Source organism: Tamandua tetradactyla, chromosome 14, assembly GCF_023851605.1.
Source record: "Tamandua tetradactyla isolate mTamTet1 chromosome 14, mTamTet1.pri, whole genome shotgun sequence".
NCBI classification, from domain to species: domain Eukaryota; kingdom Metazoa; phylum Chordata; class Mammalia; order Pilosa; family Myrmecophagidae; genus Tamandua; species Tamandua tetradactyla.
In genome coordinates, this window is record NC_135340.1 from 67,264,658 (window position 1) to 67,287,683 (window position 23,026).

At 34.6% G+C, this 23,026-nt stretch overlaps 1 protein-coding gene across 12 annotated transcripts in view; it reads right to left on the reverse strand.

Annotated features, from left to right (window-relative positions):
- The window catches only part of MYO5A (myosin VA), a 278,306-nt gene that overhangs the window by 100,590 nt on the left and 154,690 nt on the right, over nucleotides 1-23,026 (reverse strand). For all 12 annotated transcript variants that reach the window (XM_077127928.1, XM_077127929.1, XM_077127922.1 and 9 more), the window contains 3 exons: nucleotides 17,409-17,490; nucleotides 16,496-16,603; nucleotides 14,527-14,633 (listed from right to left, as the gene is read on the reverse strand). In XM_077127928.1, coding sequence (XP_076984043.1) covers nucleotides 14,527-14,633; nucleotides 16,496-16,603; nucleotides 17,409-17,490 — 297 coding nt within the window. The remainder of the gene's footprint in view (nucleotides 1-14,526; nucleotides 14,634-16,495; nucleotides 16,604-17,408; nucleotides 17,491-23,026) is intronic.

A 23,026-nucleotide genomic window follows, 5' to 3' on the forward strand; every position in this document is an offset into this window, starting at 1 on the left:
ATTTTTAAAATTTGTACATTGTACATTTCACTATTATTACACACTCTAGGCATTCCTAGATTATACCATCTCAATCTTTAACATTTATCTTTCTTTCTGATTTCATTTATGTCCCCAGCCCTCCTCCCTCTATCATTCTCACATGCAGCTTCATTCAGTGTTTTAACATAATTACATTACAGTTAGATAGTATTGTGCTGTCCATTTCTGAGTTTTTGTATCCAGTCCTGTTGCACAGTCTGTATCCCTTCAGCTCCATCTTTAGACTCTTTATAATATTTTGTTGTATGTCTCTTAGGACACATTCAGACAGGCAGTCAATCAGAATATCAGTCAGCTAGTCAACAAATACTTACTGAGTGCCTATTATATGCCAGCAAGCAAAAATTGACAATGTCCCTGTCCTCCTAGAGCTTATAGTCACTAAGAGCAATAGTTGTTAATTGAATGATAACTAACTAAAATGTAAAATTTCTAGAAAGGAGATAGACACTATGCTATAATTCTAGAGAGGCTAGAGACAGTTGCCTTAAAAAATTGAGTTGAAAAAATTGAAGGATGAGAAGTTGTCAACCCAGGAGAGGGGGAGTAGAAATTTTCCAAGCAAAGGCAACATCTGGTACCAAAGTTTGTGGTGGGAGGAAAATCAGTAATAGGAGGTACTGAAGTCAAGTGAAGGAGGAAATGTATAAGATGAAGGCAGGAAGACAGGTAGGGCTATGCAATCGTTGGTCTTTATTCTGAGAGCAATGAGAGGTCAACTCCATGGGTTTAAATAGATAACAAGAAAGTTATTTGTGTGACTTCTTTGATTAGAATGTCTTTAATGACTTACACATCCCTGAAGCCCCTGCAGTGTCTTTCATGGGTCTTGCATGAGTAGGTGTTCAATAAATACTTAATTTAATCCATTTATTAAGCATCATCAGTCATATATATCAATCAAATCTGATATTTCAGCATCTTCACTCACATATACTATTGAATTTGATAACATTCCTGAGGAATAAGCAGGGTGAACACTGTTATCTCTAATTGATAAATGAAGAAACAATATCCAAGAGAACAAATGGCTTGTCAAAGATCACATGGCCAATTTATGGAAGAGCGGGTGTCAGAACCTGGTTGTCCTGATAGTTTCCACTACAGCAGTCCCCTCCTCCTTTCATCCTGCCCTTCACCGCTCTCCATGTAATCACTTCAGATATGAATCAGCACTCATAACAGTATGGCTGAGCTCCTTTAAAGAATATATATATGTATATATATATGTGCATGTGACATCAATAAGAGTGGATTAAAACTCTAAACATTCTACTTGAAGGCTGTTACCATATTCTGAGTAATATGTCTTTCCAGTGTAGACACAACTAATTTTAAATAGATACATTTAATCATGTGAAACCATCTCCAACTTGCAACCAATATCATCTAAAACGGAGGTAGTTAAGATACACAAGGAAAGACTATCTTCAAATTTAACTATATTAAGAGACAAGTACTGTTAACTCATTTTTCGTATTAGTTTGATTTTAAAAGTTTATTGTTTAAAATTAACAGCTGAGAGTAAAAAAAAATTATTATAGAACACTGGTAAAGAATGAAGAACAGCAATACAATAAACACCCATGTACCTACCCCACCGCATTCTGCCTAAGAAAAATAACATCACCATCACCTCTGAAGTCTCTGGTGTCCCTGTCCAATTCCTTCTCTCTTTTCTACACTCTAAGGCGCTAGAAGATCTTTTAAATGTTTGCAGCATCTGTCATTTTTTAATGCTATTTTATTTATTGTTACTTATATGGCATTTGTCATTTTGTCCCTTTTTCATACCTAAAATACTTTTTATACATTTAAAAAAATATTATCTACTATAGCTTTGTTTTCTATTTCATTAATTGCTACTTTTGTCCTTATTATTTCCTTCCTTCAAACTTCATTGGGTTTATTTTGATATTTTCTAGCTTTTTTAGTTAAATGCTTAGTTTATTAATTATAGCTTTTCTTCTTTTCTAATGAATTTCCATCTAGATACCACTTTAGCTTCATCTGACAAGTTTTGATATATAGGACTTTCGTTATTATTCAACTCTAATATTTTCCAGTTTCTAATCTGATTTTTTTTCTTCGGTCTAGGTGATATCTGGAAGGACAATTCTTAATTTTCATCATATTGTGGTTTTCTAGTTACATTTTGATTACAGATATCAAACAATTTTATTGTGGTCAGAGAACATAGACTATTTGATACCAATCTTTTGAAATACACTGGAACTTGCCTGAAGTCAACGTTTTAAAGTGTTTCATATGTGCTTTAAAAGAACTTGCATTTATTTATTCTGCAGCTCTTAGGTGCACTGTTCTCTACATTTCCATTAGATCAAGGTTGCTAATTGTTCAAAGTTTCTATAACTTTTTTACTATTTGGTTTTCTTCACCTATCAATATTTGAGAGAAGTCAATGATCTCCCACTATGATGATATTCATTCCTGTGGTTTCCATTGAGTTTTGCTCTCTATATTTTGAAGCTATGTCGTTAGATACATGCAAATTTACAATCGCTACATCTTGCTGGTGAATAAAATTTTATCATTATATTATAACTCTATCTCTAGTACTGCTTTTGGTCTCAAACTTTATTTTGTCCAATCTTGATATAGGTCTGTCAGTTGCTTTCTAGCTAGTATGGAATGTCTTTTTACAACCTTTTATTTTCAAACTTCCTATACCTCTATGTTTTAGCAATGCCTCTTGTAAAAGTATAGAGTTGAGAGGCTACTCTGAAGGTCACTCCTAAGCAAGCTTCAGTCAGACACTGCTACTATCTAACCTGCCAACCCCCAACCAAAACCATTCCTGCCAACTCTAAAGAATACCTAAGGCATTATATAAAATTCTACAAAGGTTCCATGCACTAGGGTAACTTTCCAGAAACCTACAACCTCCAGATGGATCACTGGACCAGGTAAGTCCCGAAATACAGAGAGGCCAGTCTTTCCAGAACATCAACTAGTTTCATCTCCCTACCACATATTATTGACAGTCCCTTAGAACATGAAAAAGTTAGAATGGCCATAGCCCAAATACCCCTAAAGAGTAAGAGACAGAGCCAAGGTGACGGCGGAGTTATACAGAGAAGGTAAGGTTTAACAAATGAGTATGACTGCTGAATCAGCATATTGATACCTCTCCAGTACCTTAAAGCAGCTAGAAATAAAAACCTAAATTATGGAATTATAACCCATACCAAATTCTCAAATCTGTTCTACAATTAATTGTTGCAATATACTTTGAAATTTATTGCTTTTTTGTATATATGTTATTTTTCACAAAAAAGAAAAGGAAGAGTCTAATAGAGAAGATAGAATTTAACAAATGAATATGACTGCTGAATCAACATATTGATATTTCTTTTGGTCTCCAGTGTCTTGGAAGTGTTAGAAAATGAAAAATCGTGGAACTGTAACCCATACCAAACTTTAAAATCTGTTGTATAACTACTTGTTAAAAGTCCCTTGGATTCAAAAATCTGTAGCATTTCTATACACTAGTAATGAACAAGCTGAGGGGGAAATCAAGAAACGAATCCCATTTACAATTGCAACTAAAAGAATAAAATACCTAGGAATAAATTTAACTAAAGAGACAAAAAACCTATATAAAGAAAACTACAAAAAACTGTTAAAAGAAATCACAGAAGACCTAAATAGATGGAATGACATACCGTGTTCATGGATTGGAAGACTAAATATAGTTAAGATGTCAATCCTACCTAAATTGATTTACAGATTCAATGCAATACCAATCAAAATCCCAACAACTTATTTTTCAGAAATAGAAAAACCAATAAGCAAATTTATCTGGAAGGGCAGGGTGCCCCGAATTGCAAAAAACATCTTGGGGAAAAAAAACGAAGCTGGAGGTCTCGCGCTGCCTGACTTTAAGGCATATTATGAAGCCACAGTGGTCAAAACAGCATGGTATTGGCATAAAGATAGATATATCGACCAATGGAATCGAATAGAGTGCTCAGATATAGACCCTCTCATCTATGGACATTTGATCTTTGATAAGGCAGTCAAGCCAACTCACCTGGGACAGAACAGTCTCTTCAATAAATGGTGCCTAGAGAACTGGATATCCATATGCAAAAGAATGAAAGAAGACCCATCTCTCACACCCTATACAAAAGTTAACTCGAAATGGATTAAAGATCTAAACATTAGGTCTAAGACCATAAAACAGTTAGAGGAAAATGTAGGGAGATATCTTATGAAACTTACAATAGGAGGCGGTTTTATGGACCTTAAACCTAAAGCAAGAGCACTGAAGAAGGAAATAAATAAATGGGAGCTCCTCAAAATTAAACACTTTTGCGCATCAAAGAACTTCATCAAGAAAGTAGAAAGACAGCCTACACAATGGGAGGCAGTATTTGGAAATGACATATCAGATAAAGGTCTAGTATCCAGAATTTATAAAGAGATTGTTCAACTCAACAACAAAAAGACAGCCAACCCAATTACAAAATGGGAAAAAGACTTGAACAGACACCTACCAGAAGAGGAAATACAAATGGCCAAAAGGCACATGAAGAGATGCTCAATGTCCCTGGCCATTAGAGAAATGCAAATCAAAACCACAATGAGATATCATCTCACACCCACCAGAATGGCCATTATCAACAAAACAGAAAATGACAAGTGCTGGAGGGGATGCGGAGAAAGAGGCACACTTATCCACTGTTGGTGGGAATGTCAAATGGTGCAACCACTGTGGAAGGCAGTTTGGCGGTTCCTCAAAAAGCTGAATATAGAATTGCCATACGACCCAGCAATACCATTGCTGGGTATCTACTCAAAGGACTTAAGGGCAAAGACACAAATGGACATTTGCACACCAATGTTTATAGCAGTGTTATTTACAATTGCAAAGAGATGGAAACAGCCAAAATGTCCATCAACAGACGAGTGGCTAAACAAACTGTGGTATATACATACGATGGAATATTATGCAGCTTTAAGACAGGATAAACTTATGAAGCATGTAATAATATGGATGGACCTAGAGAACATTATGCTGAGTGAGTCTAGCCAAAAACTAAAGGACAAATACTGTACGGTCCCACTGATGTGAACCGACATTCGAGAATAAACTTGGAATATGTCATTGGTAACAGAGTCCAGCAGGAGTTAGAAACAGGGTAGGATGATGGGTAATTGGAGCTGAAGGGATACAGACCATGCAACAGGACTAGATACAAAAACTCAAAAATTGACAGCCAATAATACCTAATTGTAAAGTAATCATGTTAAAACACTGAATGAAGCTGCATCTGAGCTATAGGTTTTTGGTTTTTTTGTTTTTGTTTTTGTTTTTTGTTTGTTTGTTTGTTTTGTTTTTGTTTGTCTGGTAGTTTGTTTGTCTTTTTTTTTTACTATTATTATTACTTTTATTTTTTTTCTCTATATTAACATTCTATATCTTTTTCTGTTGTGTTGCTAGTTCTTCTAAACTGATGCAAATGTACTAAGAAACAATGATCATGCATCTATGTGATGATGTTAAGAATTAGTGATTGCATATGTAGAATGGTATGATTTCTAAATGTTGGGTTAATTTCTTTTTTTCCGTTAATTAATAAAAAAAAAAAAGTCCCTTGGAAATTTATTGCTTTTTTGTATACGTGTTATTTTTCACAATAAAAAAAAAGTATATGCCAGTCTAGGGTGCATGGGAGGTTCAGTGGTAAAATGCTCACCTTTCATGCGGGATATCCGAGTTCAGTTCCTGGACCATCTATCCCCCCAACCCAATAAAAGTATATGCCAGTCTAACAATTTATCTTTTAACTGGAACATTTAATTAATTTGTAATTATTTATTTCTATTATCTAATTTTATGCTTCTATTGTGCCCCAACTTTTCAAAGTTTCTTTTTCCCTCCATTTCTTTCTTCATTGTGGATTATTTTTCTCAATCCATATTTCTCTCTACTAATCTGAAAAGTTTACCTTTGTTTAATTTTTATACTAGAAGCATTAATTTGCATAATTAACTTACTATAAATAAATAACATTAACTTCAAACACCCATCCCAATCTACATGCTTTATTTAGCAATTTAGTTCCATTTTATTTTTTTGTGTGGGGTGAGAGGGAGGGTGATGGTGATTCACGTTTTTCTTTTTAACTTTTTATTCTGAATTAATTTTAAACTAACAGAAGAGTTGCAAAGACTAGTACAAAAATTCCCTTCACACAGATTTCCCAAAATATTAACATTTTACACATTCACTTTTACCATTCTCTCCTTCACTCTTTCACAGACATATACATACACATTATTTTTTCAGAACCTTCTGAGAATTAGTCACAAACAAGATGCTGCTTTAAGCCTTAAATATTTCAGAATATGCTTCCTGGAAAAAAAAAGAAAGGACGTGATCTTACATAATCCCAGTATAGTGAACAAAATCAGCAAATTAGCAATGTTACAACCCTATTATCTAACTTGCAGATCTTATCCAATTTTTGCCAGTTGCTATAGTATGTCCACTGTGGCAAAAGAAGAAAAATTTTTATAATCCAGGATCCAATCCAGGGTCCTGTTTTGAATTTAGTTATCACTTTTGTAGTATTCCTACCAAAAAGGCATACCCCAAATCTAACTATGAGCCAACATCATACAGATCCAAACTGGAAACATGTTCTTTAAAAATGTCAAGGTCATGAAAGATAAAAAAAACTGATTGAAGAACTAGTCAGATTAAAAGATACTAATGTAGACACAACTGATTTTAGATAAATAGGCACATTTACCCTTGTAAAACCACCTCAATCTTATTTATAGCCAATATCATTAAATAATAAGGAAGCTGAAAATCCAGAAGGAAAGGCAGGGGCTATATTTGTTTTATGAGTTCTGGATTTTGTTTCTTGTCTTCTGCACCTCACCTGGCTATCAAAACCAAAATTCAAAGTCATTGGGTTCCGCGAATCCTAAAGTCAGAGTTTTGCTTAACTCTATGAATTCCTGTTTTCACTCAATTTTTGGCCTTTGAATAATTCTTATGCATCTATTTTTTTAAAAAGTTTAAAATAATTTATTCAGCCTGATGGTCAATCAAGACACCTATTCACAATTACTGGGGAAAACAAAACAAAATAACTGTTACCTTCATTTTTATTTTTACTTGTTTTAAATTGTAAAACATAATATATATACAAAAAAAGCAATAAATTTCCAAGTACATTTTAACAAGTAGTTATAGAGCAGATTTTAAAGTCTGGTATGGGTTACAGTTTCACTATTTTTAGTTTTTTCTTTTAATGAGAAAACTGGTGTTCAGAGAAGTTAAGCCACTCACTTAAAAACAATAAGTAAAGAGCAAAGCTGGGACTGAGCCAAGACTGTTTGATTTCAATACACTCTTAAATATTGAGAGACACTGAAATATATATTTTAAAACCAAAGTCTAATTTGCCTCAAATTTAAATCACATGATTTAGCATGAATTTGCTGATATCAACTTGGGTATCTAAAGAGTGATACAAAAAGCTCAAGAATATTTCCTACACAATTCTTGAAGAAGCAGATGGAAAAAGAATTAGAAATTATATGAAAACATTCTCCATTTTAAGAAAAAGTATCTAATACATATATACATAAGATATGTATATGTGTGGTTTTTTGTTTGTTTGTTTTAGGTACATGATCTAGGAATTGACCTGGGTCTCCCGCATAGAAGGGGAGCATTCTACTACTGAACCCCCCATGCACCCTATATGTGTGTACTTTTTGTAAAATAATCAGCCACCCTGCAAATAATTTTCCTATAAGCTAATATGTGTCCTTAAATGTCCAATGAACATAATCTGGGACTGTCAGGTTCTGTTACAGTTTAGACAGATGTTTTCACATATGGAATTGTTTTTTTTTAATTGGAATTTTTTTTTTTTTTTTTTATTTCCATAAGGCTTTATTTCTTCTTTAAGGGCAGCAATAAGTGTTTATCTCCTGCATACCGCATGATGAGTGTGATGGCTTTTTTTTTTTTTTTTTTTTATAAATTAAAAAAAGAATTAACAAAACAATTAGAAATCATTCCAATCTACATGTACAATCAGTAATTCTTAATAACATCACATTTAATTGGAATTTAATTCTCAGTTTGCCACTATAATTATATGTGGAAGAATTTGTAAATCATAGTGAAGACAATTGAGCTGTACTCTGAACAGACGTGATGGTAGTAGCTTTAAACTATACACAGGAGCACATGCATAGGGTAATTGGTCATCTCCTGTGCATCTCCCTTCCTTCCCACCTTGGAAATCTGGGGAACTATCAAAAAGAGATATTGCTTTGCCAGTAACCTTTAAAGTTCATTAATCTCTACCTTTTCCAAATGGCGAAACTGTAGTACTCATACCTAGTATGAAGGCAAAGGTTGACAAATGATGGTTTAAAAGAAAAATCAGATTCCATGAGATTAAGAAACTAGATGGACAAGTTTCATAGGCTCTAAGTACTCATCCTCCAAGATACTTCTAGATGTCTCAAAGAGGGAAAGGGTTCACTGAAATTTTAGAAAAGATTCAGAGTAAGTGCTATATATATTTTTTTTTCATGGGCAGACTCTGGAAATCAAATCCACGTCTGCGGCATGGCAGGTGAGAACTCTGCCTGCTGAGACACCATGGCCCACCCAGTGCTATATTTTTAACATTAGTGATAATGTCCCTAATCAAGAGAATACTGATATTTGGGGAAAGGTCATCTAGGCAAAGATGGGAATACAGAAATCAATAAGTTCATTTAAAAGATAGCCATTTTGTACACAAATTTTTGTAGCAAGGTTATTCACGACAGCCAAGAGGTTTAACCACCCAAATATCCTCCTACTAATAAATGGATACACAAAACATGGTATATACATACAACGGCATATTATTTGACCATTAAAGAGAATGAGGTACTAAGACCAGCAGTCAAAACAATGTGGTACTGGGAAAAGGACAGACATATAAACCAAAAGAGAAATAAACCCACATATCTGTGACCAATTTATTTTTTTAATGTAATTTTAAGGAGATATATTCACAAACCATACAATCTATTCAAAAGCAGCTGATTTTTGAAAAGGAAGCCAGGTCAACTCAATGGGAAAAGAGTTGTCTCTTCAACAAATGGTGCTAGGAAAACTGGATATCCATATGTAAAAGAATGAAAAGTGGACTCCTACTTAATACCATGTGTAAAAATTAACTCAAAATATATCAAAGACCTAAATAGAAAAACTAACATTATAGAATAATCACACACACACACAAAAAAAATTACAAGAAAACGTAAGGAAGCAGCTACAGGATCTTGTATTAGAAAATGCATTCTCAGATTTTGTAGTGAAAGCATAATAAAAAAAATAAAAAATAGATAAATGGTACTTCAACAAAATTAAAAACTTATGTGCAACAAAGAACATTATTAAGAAAGTGAAGACAACTGACAGGATGGGGAAAATTATTTGGAAAATATATCTGATAGGGGCTTAGTAGATAAAGAATATATACAATAGAATATATAAAGAATTCCTTCAATTCCTTAACAAAAAGACAACCCAATCTAAAAATGGGCAAAGAACATGTGTTTTTTTGTGTTAAACCCTTTCCTCCACAATTGATATAGTAAATCAACAGTGATTCCAGTATAGATACGGTGTACTTGCTATTTTATAAAAGGGTGACCCAGTTCGACCATAATAGTATTCTGACACTAAGGTGTTACATATTTGTAGAAGCCATGAAGGAAAAACTTAATCAGAATACCATATGGAATATAATATTTTCTCCCTGTTCTTCTTAACTATCGATTTTTATAAAACTTTAGAAATAATTACTTCCAAAAAATTTCTACTCCTTTATTTGGTATCAGAAAAAAGAGGAAGGGTGGCATTAAGCTCCAAATAGATGTAGTTAGTATATGTAAGGAATGCCTTTGATCTGGCACTTGGCAATATAATAATTTGAAGGAAAGGAAAATTCAAATTTAAAAAACTGAATTGTCATACTTGTTGTAAAGGAAGTAAAAGGTATTTGCCTTTGAATAAGTTCTAGGGATAAGGCATTTACAACAATGGTGATTGTTCACTGTAAAAATGAATGCTACTGAACATCATTTGAATATACTGTCACTAAAAATTATTTTTTAAAAAAATGGGTAAAAGACTTGAGTAGACATTTCTCCAAAGAAGATAAACAAATGGCCAATAAGAACATGAAAAGATGTTCAATATCATTAGCCATTAGGGACACCCAAATCAAAACTACAATGAGATACCACCTTGCACCCAGTAGAATGGCTATTTTTTTTAAAAAAGGAAAATAAAAAGTACTGGGAGACAAGGGTTCCAGACACTAGAGTAACTTGCCAGAAACCTACAACCTCCAGATGGGTCCCTGTTCCAGATAAGACATGAAACCTAGCCCAGCCTCTCCAGAACCTCAGATAATTCCATCTCCCTACCCCATATCAGTGACAGACCCTTCTAATATCAAAAACTAAGAATTGTCATAGCCCAAACAACCCCAATGAGAGATATGGAAAGATCAAAGGTGATGGTGGAATTATACATGGAAGATAGGACTTAACAAATGAATATGAATGCTGAATCATTAAAATGGTATCTCTTTTAGTTTCCAGTATTTCAGAGCAGCTAGAAGTAAAAACCTAAAATTGTGAAATTGTAACCCATGTCAAAGTCTGAAATATGTTCTACAACTAATTGTGATGCTGTGCTTTGAAATTTATAGCTTTTTTGTATATATGTTACTGTTCACAAAAAAAAGAAGGAAAAAAAAGTAGACTGTTATGATAAAAAATATTTAAGCCTGCTAGTCTTCTATATTCTGGAGCAGCTAGAAGGAAAAATATGAGAGGATTGTATGATAGCCCATGACAAACTCTGGGATCAATCCTGTAAGCACTTTTTGAAGAGTGCTTCGAAAACCATTGCTTTTTTATTTCTTTGCTTTGTATATATGTTATACATACAATAAAAAAAAGTTAAAAAAAAAAAAAAAGGACTGGGAGAATGCACAGAAACAGGAATCTAAGGACATTTGTTGGTAGGAACGTAAAATGGTGGGTGTAGCTGCTATGGAAAACAGTTTGGTAGTGGCAGTCCCACATCTAGATATACACTCAAAAGAATTGTAAGGTGGACTCAGATATCTGTACGCTAATGTTTATATCTGCATTGTTTACAATAGCAATAAAGTGGAAACAACAAGTGCCTATCAACTGATGAATGGATAGAAAAAAATGTGTTATAACACACAATGGAATGTTATTCGGCTCTAAAAAGAAATGAAGTTCTGATACATGCTACTACATGGATGAACCTTGAAGATATCACATTACGTGAAATAAGTCAGACACAAAGGGGAAGATATTATAAGATTCCATTTATATGAAATATCTAGACTATGAAAATTCATAGTAACAGAAAGCAGAGTACAAGTTACCAGGAGTGTGGTGGGAGGGGCAGGGGAGTTGATGAATAATGGGCACAGGGTTTCCGTTTGGGATGATGGGAAATTCTGGTGATAATAGATAACACAACCTTATAATTGTGATTAAATTTACTGAATGTATACTTGGTGTGATGGCTGTGTGTCAACTTGGCCAGGTGATGGTACCCAGATGTCTGATCAGGTAAGCATTGGCCTAACCATTACTGCAAGGATATTTCCTGGCTGACATAAACCAGAAGGCTGATTTATTAAATCATCAGTCAGGTGGTTGATCACATCTACAATCAACTAAGGGCATGTCCCTCACAAGCAAGATAATCCAATCAGTTGGAATGGGTACAATTGGTTGAAGACTCTTGAGGGAGAAGAAAGAATTTTCACTGCTTCTTCAGCCAGCAAGCCTCTGTTGTGGAGTGCATCTAGACTCTACACTGGAGTTACCAACCTCGCAGCTTGCCCTACAGATTTTGGACTCTTGCCTCCCAACAGCTGCATGAGACCCTTTTATAAATCTTATATTTACAGGTATCTCTTGTGGGTTCTGTTTCTCTAGAGAATCCTATACAATACTCTTGGGAATGACTGAGTTGAGAATGTATATCTTGTATACGTTTCTACGATTAAAAAAAAAAAGAGTGACTAAAGGGACCATTAAATGCAATACATGATCCTTGTTGGGATCTAATAATGGTATAGAAAAGCCCCCAAAAAACAATATTCGGACATATAAAATATTTGGAATATAGATTGTGTGCTTCATGTCAATGTTAAATTTCTTGAACTTTATAACTGTATTTAATGTGGTTTCACAAGTGAATATCCTTGTTCTTAAGAAATGTACATGGAAATATTAAATGTTCAAGGAGGATGATTCATACAACATTCTCTCAGATGTTTAGAAAATAGACAGATAGGTGATGGATATACAGTTGGCTGGAAAGATATACAGATGGGCAGTTAAATGATGCACAAAAGTGGCAAAATGTTAAAAGTTGGTGGTACTGGGTATCTGGGTAGGAGGTATGCTGGAGTTCTCTGTATGGGTTTTGTATCATTTTTGCAACTGTCCTGTAAAACAGAAATTATTTATAAATAAAAAGGCTCTTTTAAAAGGGCTGAGGTACTAATACATGCTATAACATGATGAACTATGAAAATAATTATGCTAAGTGAAAGAAGTCAGTCACAAAAAACCATATATTATATGACTCAATTTATATGAAATGTCCAGAATAGGTAATTCTATGGAGACAGGGCTAGGGAAGGGAGGAAGTAGGTAGGTGGTGTGATGATAGCTAAAGAGTAAAAGGTTTCTTTTTTGAGGTGACAAAAATATTCTAAAACTGACTGTGCTGATAGCTGAATATACTAAAAACGATTTAACTATATATTTTAAATGGGTAAATGGAGTGGTACATGACTTAAAGCTCGAAAAAGCTGTTTTTCTTAAAAGACCAGTATGTATTATTTCCTTAGGAAAAAAAAAAATCAGAATTTAAATCAGGCTCATTATTCTACCCCCCCCCCCCCCTTTTAATTGCCTTGAGGAAAAGAGGCTGGGAAGAAAAATATCATATATCTGAAGTTAGGATCTATGGCTTAGGAAAATTACACATAATATATCCACAAAGGAAACCATGAGGATCAAGCTTTTTGTAAGCTAAGTTCTTTGCTCATCTAGCGCTTAGTCCTTTCACTCACGAATCATTTATAGTGTAATGTTTTTTCCAAATCACAGTCATTTATTTTATATGATTTTAAGTCTCACACATCTAACTACAACATTCAAAAAAGGTAGGGAAGAGATTATTTTCTCATAAGAGTAGGGAATCTGTTTTTTATGTAAAGGGCTATAGATTCACGGTTGTGGGGGGGGCTGTGTGTACAGGAGGTAACAGCCAAGAATGAGTTGATTAAAAATTAAGGTCCTAGGAATACTAGCATAAACGGTTAAGGTTCCATTCTGTAGGCCCTCAAATCCTAGTGTGGTCAATTGAGAAAGATTTTTATAGAACAAGGTAATATATATTCCGATAGAGGAAAGCAGGAGGATGTACCTTAGAAGAGATGCTGCCAGATCTTTAGGTTGGAAGGTAAGGAAGAGCTGGCCAGAGAATAAGAGCAATCAACCTAATCCCAGCAGAGACAATCAGAGCAATAGCAGGAAAGAGGGGCAATCTGGCACATAAATGGCTGGAGTGTAGAGTATGGAGTTTGAGAAATAGAAACACTGAACAGGAAGTCAGAGGCTGATTATTAAAGACCTTGCATGTCATGCTAACAGGCATTTGACCAATTTCTGAAGGCAATGGGGAGTCCCAAAGGATTTAAGCAAGGATACAGCATGGTCCCTCATAGCTCTAATTTACCTGAGTCTCTGATCCTGCAGTCATTTACATCACAGTCACTGATAAATTCAAATATATATTAATATATATACACAGTTATAGATTTTAATAGGTGATAGATGTACACATACTACATTTCACAAGACTAAAAAAAAACGAGTTAGTTTCTTAACCTTTGCTTCCCCTACAGCATATGTCACTACCTAGTCCTCTTCCCAGAAGTAACCACTGTTAAAAGTTTCTTCAGTAACTTTTAGCCCATATGACATTTCCAAGACTTAAGAGGCATATAAAGTTATCATATAAAGTAACCATATAATCTTATCTTTGTATCATAAATCAAACAAACCTTTCACTCTAAACTCACCAATCTAACCTTCATATCACATATAGTATTTTTCACTTCTGTTACGGATATCAGAGAAGTATCCAAGGTCACACATACACAATCTTTGCACACTGGGAACAAGAATCCATATTCCTTTATTCCCAGCTCAAGACTTTCCTTTGGATAATTGATCTCTCTGGTAATTATCTCTCTGGTCATGTTAATAGAGAGACTTTAAATTCCATAAAATAAGAATCAATCATACTAAAGCAACTCTAATGCTATCACACTAAGTTTGTTCTGAACTTACAGGTATTGTGCAGCTGTCTGAATCTCGAGATGTAAATCCAACATTCCCTAAGTGAAGGATGCCAGCAAGTATTCGAAAAATTCCCATCTGATATGATTCACTAATTCCTGAAATAACAGAGTAAATGAACAAGTGATTAATTTCAGAACAGGAACTAAACAAATATAGCAGATAATTTTAAGACTATTGTTAATTTTTTTAAATGAAAAACATTTTTATAGTTGTACTATTAAATACTGTTAATTCTTGAATATTGCTGGATGTTGTACATATTTTATCATATGTCCTAATTAATAACATTTTCATCTTTGTTGACACACACTAGACAGTATAATATCATGATTGAGAACATGGGCTGTGGACTGTGACAGACCTGAGCTTAAGGCCTGGTTGTTACCAACCTGCCATCTCATGTGGGCAGATAACTCTACCTTTCTATGTTTGGTTTTCTTATTTGAGTAATGGGAATAGAAACAATGACTACCTCAAAGGGTTGTTGTGAAGATTAAATTAGATGAGAATGTAGCACACTTCCATACTATGTGACAGATGACAAGTACCAAACAAATTATCACTGTCACAAATTGATTTAAGAATTTTATTAATATTATTACCATTTTTACTTATCTCTACTCCAATGCAAGTTGTAGCCTAATAAGGCTGTTTTGAGTTGGATTAGTTAATCAGTTCTTCTAACTATAGACAAAGTATAAGTCAAATATACCCTAAGATTAGAAGTGTTCAGGCCGGCACTGTACCCCAGCTTGATGAATGTGTGTCCAAATGCCACATTAGATCAAAAGACCTGAAGACAGGATAGGAAAGCTGCATAGCTTTTGGTTCTCGTAAGATCTGCCTTTATTTTATAACAAGGTAAGAACTTCCAGAATATTTGATATAATTATATGGAAGAAAAAGGAACAAAATTATTTCCAAATATGTCATCTTAAACAGGTAATTAAGAGTTAACCTAATGATGAACATTTTTGCCATCTACTGTATTATGGCTTTTTCAAATTCAAAATTTCCTATTTACAAACTGATTTAGTTCTAGAAGTAAAGCAGTGTTTTTCAAACTTAAATATGAATATGAATCAACAATGAATTTGGTAAAAATGCAGATTCCAATTCAGTGGTTCTGGAAAGGGCTCTGAGATTTTGTATTACTAGGAAGCTCCTCAGTGGTCTTAGTAAAGTTAAAGCACACGATTTTAAGTGAAGCTAACTCACCTGAGAGTATTCCTCAAAGTACCAACTCACAGTTTTTTGAGTTATTGAATTTTGAAGTTTTAAAAAGATTAATTCACCTCTAAAAGCTGCACATTACAGTTCTAAAGATTAATTCATTCACATGTAGACCCAACATTATTTAAGTACCAGAAACAAGGTAGTGACATTTGTGCAATTTTGAAAACATTGCAATAAAATACACGATACAATGTCTGTCATCAATCTAGCTTAGTCACATTTCTCAATCACAAAAAAAAGCAGAAAGCATATAAAAACAAAAGCCCTCAAAATCTGAGATCCTACAGGATCCCAGTTCATATAACTTTAGATTTCAGATATTTTATATATTTAAGCAAAGAATTAGTCCTGTCTCCCTTGATGGCCCAAATGTGTTTTGTTTCCTTAAATAGCTTTATCAGGGTACAATTTATATATCATAAAATTTATCTGCTTTAAACGTGCAATTCAATTACTTTTAGTAAATTTCAAGTTGTGCAACCATTACTACGATATGATTTTAACATAGTTCCATCACCCTCAGAAGAAACCCTGTGTCCATACACAGTCCAAATGTATTTTATAAGGAATGTTAAATCTCCAAGCAGTACTCACTAGTTAATACAAAGCCAAGCCAATATTCTAAACAACAGTTGCATGAAGCATAAAGCTACTGCTCATAAGAGTTGAAGAACAAAATTAAATTAAAAAAAAATTTTTTAAAAGAATAAAATTAAATTACCTAGCAAAGTGCAGGCTTGCCTGGTATGTGCCATCTCCTTGGCATCATCTACTCCTTCAATCACAGGACTTCCTCCTTGCTTCGTGTAATGAAAGTAATTTGCATCTCCTGCAATAAAAGAAAAAAAAAATTTGCAGTCTATGAAAATGCCTTGATGTCTACCCTTATTTCAACTCTAAATTAGCACAATTAAATGCACAGGGTCTTGAGTTAGACGGTGTTTTCAATAAAGTGAAATGTTTATAGTTTATTCACCTTGATCAGTGAAATGAATAGTCCTCTCCTAAAGGTTTTAGTCCAATCTACATGCTAAGGTAATTTCCTCAAATATTTTATTCACCTCATCAGAAGCTCCACAAGCCTCCACCAAATAAATTCTTTTTTTTTTTTTTGCATGGTTAGGCACTGGGAATCGAACCCAGGTCTCCGGCATAGCAGATGAGAACTCTGCCACTGAGCCACCGTTGCCCACACCAGATAAACTCCTTTTAAAAGGTTTTTTTTCAATCAAGGAAAATTTCAAACATATACAAAGGTAGAGGGAGACTAGAATAATGAACCTCTATGAATCCACCATCTATATTAATTATCAAGGTCAATCTTCTTCATCTACACTACTCACTACTCCTATCCCACCTCCAAGGATTATTCTAAAGGCAACCAGAGACTTCGATTTCATCTATTAATATTTCACCATGAAATACGCTCCTTTTTTTTCCTTTTTTTTATTAATTAAAGAAATTAACACAACATTTAGAAATCATTCCATTCTACATATGCAATCAGTAATTCTTAACATCATCACATAGATGTATGACCATCATTTCTTAGTACATTTTTTTAATAAGTAAGTTTATAACTCAGAAACTAACAGAAAACAACACCAGTACAACACATTTAATGCCATTCATACCTAATCGCAGCATTTTAAATTCAGGTAACTTTGCTGAGGCACAAAGCTGATAGAAGATGTGATAGTTTCTCTCTTCTTCTGCCTTTGAAATAAGAAGAGTTTACAATTATAGCATCTTAATCTAAAACTCAGAAAATTCAAACATACAATAATAATTTAATATTCAATTACCTATTGTGAAATAAATTATCTTTTTCCAAATTTCATAAATCTATATGATTATTAAACTTACGATTATATGTACATATGTATAAGTGTGTATCTGTTGGTCACATTTAACATAAACGTGACGGTAATGCTTTTCTTTCTGTTCTACATATATAATTAGTAATTCACAATATCATGACATAGTTCCACATTCATCATCATGATCATTTCTTAGAACATTTGCATCAATTCAGAAAAAGAAATAATAAGACAACAGAAAAAAATTCATACATACCATACCCCTTACCCCTCCCTTTCATTGATCACTAGCATTTCAATCTAAATTTATTTTAACTGTTTCCCCTATTACTCATTTTTATTCCATATGTTTTACTCATCTGTTGATAAGGTAGATAAAAGGAGCATCAGACACAAGGTTTTCACAATCACAAGTCACATTGTGAAAGCTATATCATTATACAATCATCTTCAAGAAACGTGGCTACTGGAACACAGCTCTACATTTTTATGCAGTTCCCTCCAGCCTCTCCATTACATCTTGACTAACAAGGTGATATCTATTTAATGCATAAGAATAACCTCTCCACTCTGTTTGGACTCTCTCAGCCATTGACACTTCATTGTCTCATTTCGCTCTTCCCCCTTTTCTTGTCGGGAAGTTTTCTCAATCCCTTGAGGTTGAGTCTCAGCTCATTCTACGGTTTTTCTCAATCCCTTGATGCTGAATCTCAGCTCATTCTAGGGGTTTTCTCAATCCCTTGATGCTGAGTCTCAGTTCATTCTAGGATTTCTGTCCCACGTTGCCAAGAAGCTCCACAGTCCAAGGAGTCATGTCCCATGTAGACAGGGGGAGGGTGGTGAGTTTGCTTAGTGTGTTGTCTGAAGAGAAAGGCCACATCTGAGCAACAAAAGAGGTTCTCTTGGGGGTGACTCTTAGGCCTAATTGTAAGGAGGCTTGACCTATCCTTTGTGGGGTTAAGTTTCATATGAACAAACCCCAAAATTGGGGGCTCAGCCTATAGCTTTGGTTATCCACACTGCTTGTGAGAATAACAAGAATTTAACACGGGGAAGTTGAATTTTCTCCTTTCTCACCATTCACCATTGGTCAGCATCTCTATCTTTATGCTAGTACCATGCTGTTTTAACCACTGTAACTTCATAATATGCCTTAAAGTCATGTAGCGTGAAACCTCCAACTTCATTTTTTTTCCTCAGGATACTTTTAGCTATTTGGGGCACCCTGCCCTTCCAGATAAATTCGGTTATTGGTTTTCTATTTATGAAAGTAAATTTTGGGATTTTAATTGGTATTGCATTGAATCTGTAAATCAATTTGGGTAGAATTGACATCTTAACTATATTTAGTCTTCCAATCCGTGAACCCAGTATGCCCTTCCATCTATTTAGGTCTTCTGCAATTTCTTTTGACAATTTCTGGTAGTTTTCTTTGTATAGGTATTTTGTCTCTTTAGTCAAATTTATTCCTAAATATATATTTTTTTGGTTGCAATTGTAAATGGTATTTTTTTTTTTTGATTCCCCCTCAGATGGTTCATTAGTAGTATATAGAAACACTACAGATTTTTGAGTGTTGATCTTAGAAACTACCACTTTGCTGTGCTCATTTATCAGCTCTAGTAGTTTTGCTGTGAACTTTTCGGGGCTTTTGGCACATAGTATCATATCATCTGCAAACGGTGAGAGTTTTACTTCTTCCTTTCCAATTTTGATGCCTTGTATTCTTTTTCTTGTCTAATTGCTCTGGCTAGAACTTCCAACACAATGTTGAATAAAGTGGTGATAGTGGACATCTTTGTCTTGTTCCTGATCTTAGGGGGAAAGTTTTCAGTTTTTCCCCATTGAGGATGATGCTTGCTGTGGGTTTTTCATATATTCCCTTTATCGTTTTGAGGAAGTTCCCTTCTAATCCTATCCCTTTCAACAGGAAAGGATGTAGAATTTTGTCAAATGCCTTTTCTGCATCAATCAAGATGATCATGCGGTTTTTCTGCTTTGATTTGTTGATATGCTGTATTACATTAATTGATTTTCTTATGTTGAACCATCCTTGCATACCTGGGATGAATCCTACTTGGTCATGGTGTATAATTCCTTTAATGTGTTGCTGGATTCGATTTGTTAGAATTTTGTTGAGGATTTTTGCATCTCTTCATTAGAAAGATTGGTCTGTAGTTTCTTTTTTTGTAATATCTTTGTCTGGCTTTGGTATGAGGGTGATGTTGGCTTCGTAGAATGAGTTAGATAACTTTCCCTCCTCTTCAGTTTTTTTGAAGAGTTTGAACAGGATTAGTGCTAATTCTTTCTTGAATGTTTGGTAGAATTCACATGTGAAGCCATCTGGTCCTGGACTTTTCTTTCTGGGGAGCTTCATAATGACTGATTCAGTTTCTTTACTAGTGATTGATTTGTTGAGGTTGTCTATTTCTTCTAGAGTCAATGTTGGTTGTTCATGCCTCTCTAGAAAGTTGTCCATTTCATCTATATTGTTGTATTTACTAGTATAAAGTTGTTCATAGTATCCTGTCATTACTTCCTTTATTTCTGTGGGGTCAGTGGTTATGTCTCCTCTTCCATTTCTGATCTTATTTATTTGCATCCTCTGATCGTCTTCTTTTTGTCAATCTTGCTGAGGATTCATCAATCTTATTGATTTTCTCATAGAACCAGCATCTGGTTTTGTTGATTTTCTCAGTTGTTACCATGTTCTCAATTTCATTTATTTCTGCTCTAATCTTCATTATTTCTTTCCTTTTGCTTGCTTTGGGGTTAGTTTGCTGTTCTTTCTCTAGTTCTTCCAAGTGGACAGTTAATTCCTGTAGTTTTGCCCTTTCTTCTTTTTTGATACAGGCATTTAGGGCAACAAATTTTCCTCTTAGCACTGCCTTTGCTGCATCCCATAAGTTCTGATATGCTGTGTTTTCGTTTTCATTTTCTTCGAGATATTTACTGATTTCTCTTGTGATTTCTTTCTTGCTCCACTGGTTGTTTAAGAGTGTGTCCTTGAGCCTCCACATATTTGTGAATTTTCTGGTGCTCTGCCTATTATTGATTTCCAACGTCATTCTTTTATGACCTGAGAAAGTGTTTTGTATGATTTCAGTCTTTTTAAATTTATTGAGACTTGCTTCGTGACCCAGTATATGGTCTATCCTTGAGAATGATCCATGAGCACTTGAGAAAAAGGTGTATCCTGCTGTTGTGGGGTGTAATGTTCTATAAATGTCTGTTAAGTCTAGCTCATTTATTGTATTATTCAAATTCTCTGTTTCTTTATTGATCCTCTGTCTAGATGTTCTGTCCATTGATGAGAGTATGGAATTGAAGTCTCCAACTATTATGGTAGATGTGTCACTTTCTCTTTTCGGTGTTTTAAGTGTCTGCCTCATGTATTTTGGAGCATTCTGGCTCAGTGCATAAATATTTATGATTGTTATGTCTTCTTGTTGAATTGTTCCTTTTATTAATACATAGTGTCCTTCTTTGTCTCTTTTAACCATTTTACATTTGAAGTCTAACTTGTTGGATATTATTAAAGCTACTCCTGCTCTTTTCTGATTGTTATTTGCATGAAATATCTTTTCCCAACCTTTCACTTTCAGCTTATGTTTATCCTTGGGTTTAAGATGTGTTTCCTGTAGACAGCATATAGATGGATCCTGTTTGTTAATCAATTCTGCCAGTCTAGGTCTTTTGATTGGGAATTTTAATCCATTAACATTTAGTGTAGGGATAGTACTTTCTTCTACCATTTTGCCTTTTGGGTTTTATATGTCACATCTAATTTTTCTTCTCTTTACCTTTACTGATAGCCTTCATTTCTACACTCTTCTCCTCACCTCCCTCTTCTGTCCTTTCATATCTGCCTCTACTACTCCCTTTAGTATTTCTTGCAAATCAGGTCTCTTGGTCACAAATTCTCTCAGTGATTGTTTGTCTGAAAATGTTTTAATTTCTCCCTCATTTTTGAAGGACAATTTCGACGGATATAGAATTATTTGTTGACAGTTTTTCTCTTTTGGTAATTTAAATATATCATCCCACTGTCTTCTTGCCTCCATGGTTCTGCTGAGAAATCTACACAGTCTTTATTAATGCCACTATTGGTGGTTGGCTGGACTCAGTCTCTGCTACTATTAGAGTTTCTTTCCTTTCCCTCCAGGAAGCCGCCTATGGGGGAGGGGCGCCGGGTGCCAGCCGCCGTGGCTTGGGGAGCTGTATGTGGCTTGGGGAACTGCGCGCGGCTTGGGGAACTCACTGTTTCAGAGACTCGCAGCCGGTCCAGCTGGTCCAGACTGGGATACGCTGTGTGTTCAGTCACTGTCGTGGCTCCGGGAGCTGTTCTGTACTGTTTCTGGTTATTTAGTAGTTGCTCTGGAGGACGAACTAAAATGCGCGCACATTACTAAGCCGCCATCTTGGCCCTCCATGTCCTACACAGTCTTATTGGGCTTCCCTTGTATGTGATGGACTGCTTTTCTCTTGTCACTTTCAAGATTCTCTCTTTCTCTTTGACCTCTGACAATCTGATTAGTAAGTGTCTTGGAATATGTCTATTTGGATCTATTCTCTTTGGGGTATGCTGTACTTCTTGGATCTGTAATTTTTAGTCTTTCATAAGAGTTGGGAAATTTTCAGTGATAATTTCCTCCATTAGTTTTTCTCCTCCTTTTCCTTTTCCTTCTCCTTCTGGGACACCCACAACATGTATATTTGTGTGCTTCATTCATTCAATTCCCTGAGTCCCTGCTCATATTTTTCCATTTTTTTCCCTATATTTTCTTTTGCTTGTCAAATTTCAGATGTTCTTCCATCCTCCAGTACACTAATCCTGTATTCTACCTCTTGAAATCTACCATTGTAGGTTTCCATTGTTTTTTTCATCTCTTCTACAGTGCCTTTTATTCCCATAAGTTCTGTGATTTTTTTTCAGACTTCTGATTTCTTCTTTCTGTTCATTCCCTGTCTTCTTTATATCCTCCCTCAATTCATTGATTTCATTTTTGATGAGGTTTTCCATGTCTGTTCAAACATTCTCAATTAATTGTTTCAACTTCTGTATCTCATTTGAGTTGTTGGTTTGTTCCTTTGACTGGGCCATATCTTCAATTTTCCTCGTGTGATTTGTTATTTTATTTCCTGGCATTTAGTCATTTAATTGCCTTAATTAGTTTATTCTGGAGATTATTTTCACTTCTTTTACCTAGGGTTTTCTTGCTGGATGAATTTTTTGTCTGTCTGTGCTTTGACATTCAGTTCAGCTTATTCTGGACCACTAGCCTAGGTTTTGTTTAACAGAGGAGAATTTTTCAGTTCTTGTTTTCTTGTTTCTTGCCCTGACTGTATGGTGCCTTTTACCCCCCACCCTAGGAGGGTCTACTTAGGTATTATAGACCCCAGCCAGATTTTCCCATGCCAGACTGGCCTCC